Genomic DNA, 12,128 nt, shown 5'->3' with positions numbered 1-12,128 from the left:
GCCGTGTGAACACTTGGAGGCCAGCGCGTGGTGCACCCTGAAACACACGGCCGCCGAGCGGCCGGGACAGTCAGTCTGGAGCTAGCGACATTTGGCGAGCCGTATCCGAGGGCACCTTGGCCCTGCTGCGCGTGGCGCCCTGTTACGCCCTGTTACGCTTCAGCTTGTAGGCGACAGCAGAAGTTCCAAGAGAATGGCGTGCGGCGACAGTGATTCCTTCACTTCACTTCACTTCAGTATATTTTGGAAACCAAGAACAAGAAACATCGGTGAAAACAATCACGGATCGGATTATCGGATCGGATAAAATAATCACGGATTCCCATGATCCCATCCCCAAGGCCGGAAAGAGGCTCCTCAGCAGCTACCGTCCCATAGCCCTGACGAGCCACGTCGGGAAGCTGGCGGAGCGACTGATGCTGGCCGGGCTCACCTACCTCAGCGAGAGCAGGGGCATGGTGCCGCCGGAGCAGGTGGGCTTCAGAGCTCACCGCTCTGTGGAGGACAGCATCGGCCGCCTCGTGCAGGAGGTACAGCCCTCAGCAGACTGCCTGGTAGGTATTCTGTTTTTATACAAAACCGATAATAACTCAAAGGTTATGTTATCAGTCGGTCGGAACTCACTGCAAATAGATGAGCCATGCTCAACTCCTTCGATTGGGTCTATCACTAAGCAAAGTATACGCCTTGTGTGGCAATAAAATGCAAAAGTTTGTTTTGGGGGCAAATATAAACTTTTGGGTTTTGTTGCCAAACTGAATGGAAAATGAATACGATGATAATGTCAATCTAAGGTGCGGGTTCTCATGCGTCTTGCTGTTACGATTTCCGAGTAACCGATAGCGTAGTCTCCGCGTTATTCTCGGTTTTATCGAAAAAAACCTACAACGCAGTTTGCAGAGGGCTGTACAAGACAGGTGTATTTGTATTTGTATTTGTATTTACGATAGTGGGCGATCCGCACATGGCGTGGCGATTACTGCCCCGCAGCTCCCCCACTGAGACACCAGAACCATTAGGACGGCGCCACAGCGCAGAAGTATGTTCTCCTCGCTTTCGACTTTGCGAGGGCTTACGACAAAGTTGACCACCTCAGACTGCGGTTGCTGGAGCGGGGCCTCCACGCCTGCATGGTGAGTTGGGTGTGGCAGTGGCTCAGAGACCGACGGGTCAAGGTCGAGGTGAACGGGGTGCTCGGCAACAACCACAACCACAGCCGGAACCGAACGCATCGCTGCATATCCATATCCGCCTCAAACGCCAAACTTGCTGAAAAAGTGGGCCAAATACTCGTTACATTGTCATTGTACGTGATTATAAGAGCAGCAACGGCTTCGACGCTAGCCGAGGTGCCGACAGAGCCCTAGCCGAGGTGCCGACAGAGCCCTAGCCGAGGTGCCTGGTGGGACGGAGCGCGGCTACACAGAGCCCAGCACGCCGTCAGGGGGCCCTCGACGCTAGCCGAGGTGCCTGGTGGGACAGAGCGCGGCTACACAGAGCCCAGCTGACGCCGTCAGGGGGCCCTCGACGCTAGCCGAGGTGCCTGGTGGGACAGAGCGCGGCTACACAGAGCCCAGCACGCCGTCAGGGGGCCCTCGACGCTAGCCGAGGTGCCTGGTGGGACAGAGCGCGGCTGCACAGAGCCCAGCACGCCGTCAGGGGGCCCAAGGGGAACAACACAGCACGTCAATCGGCGTAACGCTCTACATAAATACATACAACAAACGCTATACCAGCAGCATCGAGGGCGAGCTCAGATGCAATGTCCACAGAGAAGCCATGAAATAAAAACAATGATACACTAAAGCATGTGTTCCCATGTGGCCTGTGCTATTGGTGAACGGCACTGCAGCAAGAGCCGAGATACCGTGGGGAGGTAGCTCTGTACAGTGTGTGTGTGTGGGGGGGGGGGGGGGGACACTGACCTGATGGCGTTGTGCAGGTGCTCGAAGGCAGCCGCCCGCCGCGAGCCGCTCTCGTCTTTGTGCAGGTACAGCACCAGGTCGCGGAGCGTGCAGTGGAACATCTGCCACGAGCGCCGGCCCAGCGCCGCTGAAACAGAACGGAGGCGGGTCGGTCACCGACGGCACGGCGCAGCTGAGGGAGTGGGGAAGGGGAGAGTCGGACACTCGGACACAGCGGGACCCGAGCGGAGACAGTGCACAGACAGGTACACCGGAACAGCGCAGACATTGCTGCAACCGACTAACGCCCGCCGCGCCCCCGTCCCTCAGCTCTGCTGTGTCCCTCAGCCCGGGCCGTCCCTCAGTCCACTGCTGTGTACCGTCCCTCAGCTCAGCCCGTCCCTCAGCCCAGGCCGTCCCTCAGTCCACTGCTGTGTCCCTGAGCCCAGGCCGTCCCTCAGTCCACTGCTGTGTCCCTCAGCCCAGGCCGTCCCTCAGTCCACTGCTGCTGTGTACCGTCCCTCAGCTCAGCTGTGTACCGTCCCTCAGTCCACTGTTGTGTCCCTCAGCCCAGCCCGTCCCTCAGTCCACTGCTGCTATGTACCGTCCCTCAGTCCACTGCTGTGTCCCTCAGCCCAGCCTGTCCCTCAGTCCACTGCTGCTGTGTACCGTCCCTCAGCTCAGCTGTGATGGGCTGACGAGTACCCGGCCCGCTGCACTGCCTAGTGAGCACTGACAGACTGCGCTGGGTGGTGGGCCTGCCTAGTGAGCACTGATAGACTGCGCTGGGTGGTGGGCCTGCCCAGTGAGCACTCACAGACTGCGCTGTGTGCTGGGCCTGCCTAGTGAGCACTACAGACTGCGCTGTGTGCTGGGCCTGCCCAGTGAGCACTCACAGACTGCGCTGGATGGTGGGCCTGCCCAGTGAGACTGCGCTGGGTGGTGGGCCTGCCCAGTGAGCACTCACAGACTGCGCTGTGTGGTGGGCCTGCCCAGTGAGCACTCACATACTGCGCTGGATGGTGGGCCTGCCCAGTGAGACTGCGCTGGGTGGTGGGCCTGCCCAGTGAGCACTCACAGACTGCGCTGTGTGGTGGGCCTGCCCAGTGAGCACTCACAGACTGCGCTGGGTGCTGGGCCTGCCCAGTGAGCACTGACAGACTGCGCTGTGTGGTGGGCCTGCCCAGTGAGCACTCACAGACTGCGCTGTGTGGTGGGCCTGCCTAGTGAGCACTCACAGACTGCGCTGTGTGGTGGGCCTGCCTAGTGAGCACTCACTGACTGCGCTGTGTGGTGGGCCTGCCTAGTGAGCACTGATAGACTGCGCTGGGTGGTGGGCCTGCCTAGTGAGCACTCACTGACTGCGCTGTGTGGTGGGCCTGCCTAGTGAGCACTCACAGACTGCGCTGGGTGGTGGGCCTGCCCAGTGAGCACTCACAGACTGCGCTGTGTGGTGGGCCTGCCCAGTGAGCACTCACAGACTGCGCTGTGTGGTGGGCCTGCCCAGTGAGCACTCACAGACTGCGCTGTGTGGTGGGCCTGCCCAGTGAGCACTCACAGACTGCGCTGTGTGGTGGGCCTGCCCAGTGAGCACTCACAGACCGCGCTGTGTGGTGGGCCTGCCCAGTAAGCACTCACAGACTGCGCTGGGTGGTGGGCCTGCCCAGTGAGCACTCACAGACTGCGCTGGGTGGTGGGCCTGCCTAGTGAGCACTCACAGACTGCGCTGTGTGGTGGGCCTGCCTAGTGCCTAGTGAGCACTCACAGACTGCGCTGGGTGGTGGGCCTGCCTAGTGAGCACTCACAGACTGCGCTGTGTGGTGGGCCTGCCTAGTGAGCACTCACAGACTGCGCTGTGTGGTGGGCCTGCCCAGTGAGCACTCACAGACCGCGCTGTGTGGTGGGCCTGCCCAGTGAGCACTCACAGACTGCGCTGGGTGGTAAGCACTGAGTACGGTTTGTTTTCTAACAGTCGGTTCTGTCGCCCATGATCAGCGGACCAGGGCTCAATCTTATAAACGGCGTGGAATGGATACTGGCAGCACTGGCTGAAGTTCAGCTGCAGAAAACGGCTATCAAATGCAAAATGGTTTTCACGCATTTCAGTCAATCGTATGTTGACGGTCTAAAGATTCATTTCGTTGACTCTAATAACCCTTTGTCAGCACAGGCATCACTGTAAATGTTATCAAATGCCGTGAATAGAATAGTAAGGCATTTTATAAGATTGGGCCCCAGACAACGGTACACAGGACTGCAGTGTACGGCGCCGGGGAGCTCGGGGATTATTGCTCTCAGACAGCCTACTGACACTGCGGCACGGACGGCCGGACCTGACAGCAGGGCGACACACTGACAACAGGGCGACATACTGACAACAGGGCGACACACTGACAGCAGGGCGACACACTGACAGCAGGGCGACACACTGACAGCAGGGCGGCACACTGACAGCAGGGCGACACACTGATAGCAGGGCAGCACACTGACAGCAGGGCGGCACACTGACCCTGCGGGGCGACACACTGACAGCAGGGCGACACACTGATAGCAGGGCGGCACACTGACACTGCGGGGCGACACACTGACAGCAGGGCGACACACTGACAACAGGGCGACACACTGACAGCAGGGCGACACACTGATAGCAGGGCAGCACACTGACAGCAGGGCGGCACACTGACACTGCGGGGCGACACACTGACAGCAGGGCGACACACTGACAGCAGGGCGACACACTGACACTGCGGGGCGACACACTGACAGCAGGGCGGCACACTGACACTGCGGCACGGCCGGCCGGACCTCCTGTTGTTGTTGTTGTCCCCGGGTCGGCTCACGGCCGACCGTAGCCCAACGGCTCTTGGTGACTGAGGTAGCCGCGGCTCAAGGCCGCCACGGCCCCGCCGTCCCGAAGCTGCGTAGGGTCCAGTTTGATATTGCCGAGTAGGCGGAGCCTCGCGCTAGCCAAGCACGGGCACCTCAGCAGCACGTGCTCCGGCGTGTCCGGGCCCTCGCGACACACCAGGCAGCGCGCCGCCGGGCAGGCCAAATCACTGCACTGTGGGCAGTCGCGCTCGGGGTGGCGTCCGATTCTGTGAAGGTAGCTCTGCGAGCGGCTCCTCCAGTGTCCCGCCCGCAGCTGGTGGACGTTGACCGCCTCGTCGCGAGACTCCAGGAGCACCGGCATCGGCATCCGGTCTCCCATGATAGTTTTGAAGAAGCTGTCTGGCCAGCTGCGACGCCATGCCTTGGTGGCGGAGCGGCCGACTGCCTTCACCATCGAGCGGACGTCCGTTGGGACGACGTCTTGCGACAGGCTGGATGCCTCTTTAGCCAGCACGTCCGCTCTCTCGTTGCCGGGTATTCCGCAGTGCGCTGGGATCCACTGCATGAAGACTCCGCGTCCTCCGTCCGTGAGCGCCAGGAGCAGTCGCCATACGGCGGCGCCGAGTGCTGTCGCCTGGCTCCCAGCCCCACTCGCCAGTGTGGCGAGCGCCGCCTGCGAGTCGGCGCAGACGATGACCGGGCTGCGTATTCGCCAATTGTATTACACGAATCGGCCAACCAATAGCTTGCCTCCTGAGTGACGTCAGCGTGGCGTCATACTTTCGGTCCTCGCCCTGGTAGCGTCTATTGAAGATAGGTTTTAAGTTATTGACATTTAAGCTACATGGGGTACATTATCGCCGTGGCGAAGTGGTTAGAGTAACGGACTGGTGATTCAGAGGTAGGTGGTTCGAATCCACTCGGCGACTTCGATTTTCGTGTCATCTGTCATTGTGAGTTTTTTATACATTTGTAACGGCGTGCACCTAAGAAATCAGACGTAGGCATTCTTCTTATGAATATGTTGCATAAGATAGATATTTGCAGTCCAACCGATTGGTTCGGTTTCGGTATTTTCCAATGGTCTTTGTTTGTATTTGGTTTGGTAGCGGTGTTCTGATTTTCTGTGATTGACATCACTAATGCATAGTGCATACTATGCGAACGTAGCCAATGGAAAGACAAATGGTGCTGGGCGATGGCCATTCATTGATCAATATTTCTCACTGCCAATGGGTGATAGCACGCAGCATTGACAGGGGCGGCGCTGACCTTTTGAAAGTAGGTGGGCACTTGGCAAGGTAAAGTACCTAAAAGTAGCGAAACCTAAGATGAAAAGTAAAAATCGCACGCTGGTAAGCAGGCTATTAGATAGCTTTTCGTGTAAGAATCACCATGCACAAAAAAAGGTTCGGCATAGCTGTTAGCGTAATCACGGGACGAGATAATCAGTTTCCAGCCGTCAGAGCGTCATCTATAGGAGCTATGCCCTAACTATAACTTTTACATTTCAGCCGCCAGGGGGATACCTAAGTCCTCTTACTTGGAATCTAGTTAAAGTCAAAAGATTTATATTAGACGTTTATGAAGATAACTTGGGACTGGTTGTTAAGTTGCATGCTCACGGCGGGCTGTCATCAATTTATCTCTATACATGTCTTATCTGATCGATGAAATAATACAGGAATCCGTTGTCATTCGAGTGTGTTTCATAATAGCTCTTCCGACTTTGACGAATATCGACAGTGCCGTAACAAAATTGATAGTTCAGGTATATACTGCAACTGCAGTTCTTTTGCAACTTATTCCTTAATCAGATGAACACTTGTCAGAGATTTATTGGGCGTACGATATTGGCGTGCGAACGTAGGGGCCAAAAATGCGCGTCTACGACCGACTTCTTTTTAAGAGGAAAGAACCGCTGAAGCAAGAATCGATCCACCGACCTGTCGTCCATCACACCGAGACTCTAACCACTCGGCTACGGCGACACATTTATGTCTGATAGCCATATACAATGCAAAAATAGTCTCAACTCAAATCTAGCCTCAATGCATGCATTGTCGCGGCGGATGGCTATGACGTCACACTAGAGATGTCGCTAGTTGATGGGCCGATTCGTGTAATACAGTTGGCGAATACGCGACCGGGCTCTCCGCCAGGCCGCCCTCCAGCCGCAGCAGCATCTCCAGTGCCCCGCGGATCGCCACCAGTTCGGCGCGGGTGCTGCTGCATATCTTGCCTGCAGGGGTTCGGAGCTCGTGTTCCTCGCCTGAGGGGAGGATTATCAGCGCTCCACTCCCTCCGGCTGAGACACCTCCCTCCGCCGAGCCGTCGCTCCACACCCATACGGCGTCGTCTGGGAGGGTGGCCAGATGCTCCTCCGCTCTCTCCCGCCGGACGTCGGGTGGTGCTGTGCGGCTGATGTGGTTGCCGATGTCAAGTCTGAACTGGACCCTGGTGTCATCGATCCACGGCGGGATGGTGACGTGCAGGCGCTCCTCCACAGGTACATCTCGCACGCCCGCGCTCACCAGGGCGCGCGCCCCGTGTCGCGCCAGTCGGTGGTGGTGCGGAGCCGCCGTGGGGCCGTTGCTTCGGCCACCGCGCGCAGTGGGTCGCCGCTTCTTTGTGAGGCTGCCAGACAGCTCAGTCTGGCAGCGAGCAGGTCCCGGCGTGCTCTCACGGGAACCAGACCGGCTTCCGCGAGGAGCGGATCCTTCGGCGTGCTCACGGGGCACCCGGTGATAACGCGGGCTGCCGCGCGCATCTCCCTCTCCAGTAGCTCTACGTGGGACTCGGACGCTGCAGGGAGCCATGCAGCCGCCGCGTATTACAGGGCACCGCGGATGTAGCCGTTGGCTACTACTCGCAGCTGTGGCTCCCGCAGACCCCAGGAACGCCCGGTCATCTTACGGAGCTGTGCGATCCTCGGCTTGGTCTTCTTCCGGACGCGCGCGCAGTGCTCGCACATGTGAAGTTGCCGGTCCAGGGTTACGCCGAGAAGGTGAAGGTGTCTCCCAGCGTCCACTCGTGCCCCGTCTACGTGAATGTACAGGTCCCGGGCGTCGACGTAGTGCTGCGACAGGGCTAAAACTTGCGTTTTGCTTCCTGCCAGCCGCATCTTCCAGTCGCGGGCCCATTTCGCGATGGCATCCGCCGCTTGTTGAGCCCGGTCCCTGGCTCCCGCTATCGTACCGCCGGAACACAGTGTTGCGGTGTCATCGGCGTACAGGAAGACAGAGGTGCCCGGGATCCGCTTCAGCGCCGCCACGAGGTCCGCCGACCACAGCGTGAACAGGGTCGGTGCGAGGACGGACCCCTGCGGCAGGCCAGCTCGGAATGGGCGGTTCCGGCTCCGTGACCCATTGACCTCCGCGCAGGCGCGTCGGTCTCGGAGGAAGTGGTGAATCCACGTGACAAGGCACCGTGGAAGGTGATGGGACATCTTCAGTCGCAGCATTTGATGGTCGATTACATTGGACCTCCTCGACTGGCGGCTCTGGCCGGCGCCGAGCAGGGCGACACACTGACAGCAGGGCGACACACTGACAGCAGGGCGGTACACTGACAGCAGGGCGACACACTGACAGCAGGGCGGCACACTGACAGCAGGGCGACACACTGACACTGCGGGGCGACACACTGACAGCAGGGCGACACACTGACACTGCGGGGCGACACACTGACAGCAGGGCGGCACACTGACACTGCGGGGCGACACACTGACAGCAGGGCGACACACTGACACTGCGGGGCGACACACTGACAGCAGGGCGACACACTGACACTGCGGGGCGACACACTGACAGCAGGGCGACACACTGACACTGCGGCACGGCCGGCCGTATCTCCTTGACTGGCAACTCCGGCCGGCGCCGAGCGGGGCACGGCAGCCTCGTGCAACCGGGGAGCCCAGGCCGTGCCTCGGACCCGATACACTACACCCCCGTCCCCAGTCACAGCAACAAGGTGTCTGACCGGCACCCGCCCCTCCGTCTGACCGGCACTCACCCCTCCGTCTGACCGGCACCCACCGGCACCCGCCCCGCCGTCTGACCAGCACCCACCCCGCCGTCTGACCAGCACCCGCCCCTCCGTCTGACCGGCACCCACCCCGCCGTCTGACCGGCACCCGCCCCGCCGTCTGACCAGCACCCACCCCTCCGTCTGACCGGCACCCGCCCCTCCGTCTGACCGGCACTCATCCCGCCGTCTGACCGGCACCCGCCCCTCCGTCTGACCGGCACCCGCCCCTCCGTCTGACCGGCACCCACCCCGCCGTCTGACCAGCACCCGCCCCTCCGTCTGACCGGCACCCACCCCGCCGTCTGACCGGCACCCGCCCCGCCGTCTGACCAGCACCCACCCCTCCGTCTGACCGGCACCCGCCCCTCCGTCTGACCGGCACTCATCCCGCCGTCTGACCGGCACCCGCCCCTCCGTCTGACCGGCACCCATCCCGCCGTCTGACCGGCACCCGCCCCTCCGTCTGACCGGCACCCACTCCACTGCGCCGTCTGACCGGCACTCACTGCGCTGCCTGGTAAGTACTGACTCAGTTTCCTGACCAGGGCCTCGTAAATATTTGCCGTTAATTACGTCGCTTCTTGAAACGCAAATGGCATCAAGTGGTCCAGAATCCAGCATTTGCCGTAAATGATGCTCCGTAATTTCGATGGCGTGACTTAGGTACTCCGGCCTCCAGCGTTAGGAAACGGAATTGGCACCGAATACGCCAAATCTGGCGGAGCATCTCCAACGTAGGTGCACGAAAATATAACAACTGACCGAGTGCCGTGAGGGGAGCTGTGACTATGGCCGGTTTCAAGCGCGCACTGAGCTCCGCACTCAGTGACACATGAATGGATGATGTGTAGCTAGCTGTGCGGGTGTTCATCTTGTCACTGTATGAATGTTTTATTCATCATATTCTTTTGTCTTTTGCTCACCTTTTATCTTTACCTTTGACGCGACTCATGAAAAGCCTCGTCTACGTTGAGGATGCCGTTGAATACACTGATTCTGATCCTGATTCACCGTAAGTAATTCCTGTTATGAACCGGGGGCCAGTCCAGTACTCACTGCGCTTCCCGCCGGCGTCCAGACAGCACTTCCGCATCATGTAGCCGCGCTTGTACTCTGTGGCCTTATCGGGATCAGGCGCCGCCAGGAACGGGTTCGTCACGCCGCCGCCAGGTGACAGGCCGGTCGCCGGAGCCGCCTCCATCTCCTCGTACTCGTCATCGCTGTGGGAGACAGCATAGTGCACACGATCAGTGGTGGAACAGCAGTGTGCACCCTCAGCAGCGCTGGGGCATCGCAAGCAGTCTTAAAAATGAATCACTTTTAGTGAGAAACACAATGCACAATGCTCAGTTCATATCTTATTATCATACATTGCATGCCGGCCTCGCATAGTGAATTTGAAAAGTAACTATGTAACGTGTCTCATGCTTCAATGCAGTACCTACTCACGCGGCGTAGTGTATGGGTCGCGCCAGGATGGCCTGGTAGGTTGACGTGTAGGGTGTTGTGCAGGCGTTATGTAGGGTGTCGTGTAGGGTATTGTGTAGGGTATTGACTCACGCGGCGTAGTGTATGGGCCGCGCCCGGATGGCCTGGTAGGTTGACGTGTAGGGTGTTGTGCAGGCGTTATGTAGGGTGTCGTGTAGGGTATTATGCAGGGTGCTGTGTAGGGTATTGACTCACGCGGCGTAGTGTATGGGCCGCGCCCGGATGGCCTGGTAGGTTGTTGTGTAGGGTGCTGTGTAGGGTATTGTGTAGGGTATTAACTCACGCGGCGTAGTGTATGGGCCGCGCCCGGATGGCCTGGTACAGCCGCCGCAGCGTCTCCTCGGGGAAGTCCCGGCCGTCGTTCAGCTCCGACAGGTTGTCGACGAACTCTGCGCAGGTCATTTTGCGCGGCACGTGCTGCACGTGCAGGTCGGTGTTGAGCAGCATCAGCGCGCAGGTCAGGGTGTGGCACGCGTCTGCCGTGGGAGGGGCGGCGGGGGGGGGGGGGGGGGGGTAACTCAGTGGCGGCTAACGGCTGATGGAGAGCAGGTCCAGATAGCAGACAAGAGCTGAGGCAGACAGGTCACAGAGTCGATCCAATATACGGCTTTGCTCTGCTGGACCGCTGACAGATCATTAAGCATATCATCTACTTAGGCTTAAAGGCATATTGTTAAGTTCGGAATAAAGAAAAGCTTAAAAAGGACTTTCTTCACAAAGTTCGTTATTTCGTTGAGGCTTTCAATGTGCAGGGTGTCCACGTCAAAAGTGTACCCAGACTTTTCTCCATATTTTATCTTAAAAACATCACACTCACGAACAATTGCCCTCGTTTGAGAGCCAAGGCAATGGCAAAACATTTGCTATGCTTTTCAACTGTGCTCGGCACTCTGCTGACCAGCGCGTGAGTCTAGAGTAACTGCTCTATATGAGCCGCTTTGCGTCGGGCCACCGCCGGCAGATGGACCGTCTGGAGGTGGGTGATCGCCTTGTCGACCATGTGGGAAGGAAGGCGACGGATCTCGTCGATGATGACGTCTTTTAGCTTCTGGGTCGACCCTGGATTGCCACCCTATGCACAAGTCCTTGAGAAAGCCCCACAAGAAGAAATCTAGAGGGCTGAGGTCGGGCGAGTGGGGAGCCCATTCCACCGCGCTTTTCAAGCTGATGTGGCGGTCAGGGAAGTGCTCCTCCAGGAATTCCAGGGACCGTTTGGCGGTGTGAGGCGGCGCTCCGTCTTGTTGAAACCATTCTTCATGGCGACGGATCCCGCGTCTCCGCTTCAGCTCTCGCCAGAATGGTTCCAGTGCCTCCGAGGCGTAGCGTTCTAGCGTTACGGTGTTGTGTTTGCCTCGTCTTCGAAAAAGAAGGGGCCGATAATGCCCCCTCCATGCCTCATTGCCAAACCGATACTTTCTTGCTGTGCAGAGGCATGGTCTGAACTTTTTCTAGGCAATGGGATCCCCAGTGCACGGGGCATTGTGGGATTTCACATGCCACGGTCCGTCTGCCGGCGGTGGCCCGAAGCAAAGCGGCTCATATAGAGCAGTTGCTGTAGACGGCACGCGCTGGTCATCAGAGTGCCTAACACAGTTGAAAAGCATAGCAAATGTTTTGCCATTGCCTTGGCTCTCAAACGAGGGCAATTGTTTGTGAGTGTGATGTTTTTAAGATAAAATACGGAGAAAAGTCTGGGTACACTTTTGACGTGGACACCCGGTATATATTTGCCAGCATCATGTCGTAAAATTTATTAAGTTATATCAAACTGTTCAGAATTCTCTTCATTTCGTACGTCCATCCCTGAGAACACTGACCGATGTATTGGGGTTTGTTTTTATACCAAAAGCTTCGTGTATGATAACTTAGCATCATTGC

At 58.5% G+C, this 12,128-nt stretch overlaps 1 protein-coding gene across 5 annotated transcripts in view; it reads right to left on the bottom strand.

Moving 5' to 3' along the window:
* LOC122363855 (PH and SEC7 domain-containing protein-like) overlaps positions 1–12,128 on the bottom strand; it is a 56,660-nt gene that overhangs the window by 14,186 nt on the left and 30,346 nt on the right. For all 5 annotated transcript variants that reach the window (XR_006253432.1, XM_043333648.1, XM_043333649.1 and 2 more), the window contains exons 6-8: positions 10,534–10,726; positions 9,819–9,982; positions 1,926–2,052 (exon numbers count right to left, since the gene is read on the bottom strand). Coding sequence is in view for 4 of the 5 variants with exons in the window: in XM_043333648.1 (XP_043189583.1) it covers positions 1,926–2,052; positions 9,819–9,982; positions 10,534–10,726 (484 nt within the window). In the remaining variant the exon portion in view is untranslated. The remainder of the gene's footprint in view (positions 1–1,925; positions 2,053–9,818; positions 9,983–10,533; positions 10,727–12,128) is intronic.

This window comes from Amphibalanus amphitrite, unplaced genomic scaffold, assembly GCF_019059575.1.
Source record: "Amphibalanus amphitrite isolate SeventyFive unplaced genomic scaffold, NRLGWU_Aamphi_draft 000643F_arrow, whole genome shotgun sequence".
NCBI lineage: Eukaryota > Metazoa > Arthropoda > Thecostraca > Balanomorpha > Balanidae > Amphibalanus > Amphibalanus amphitrite.
Note: the sequence above shows the minus strand (reverse complement) of the source record. Positions and strands in the feature narration are given on the sequence as shown.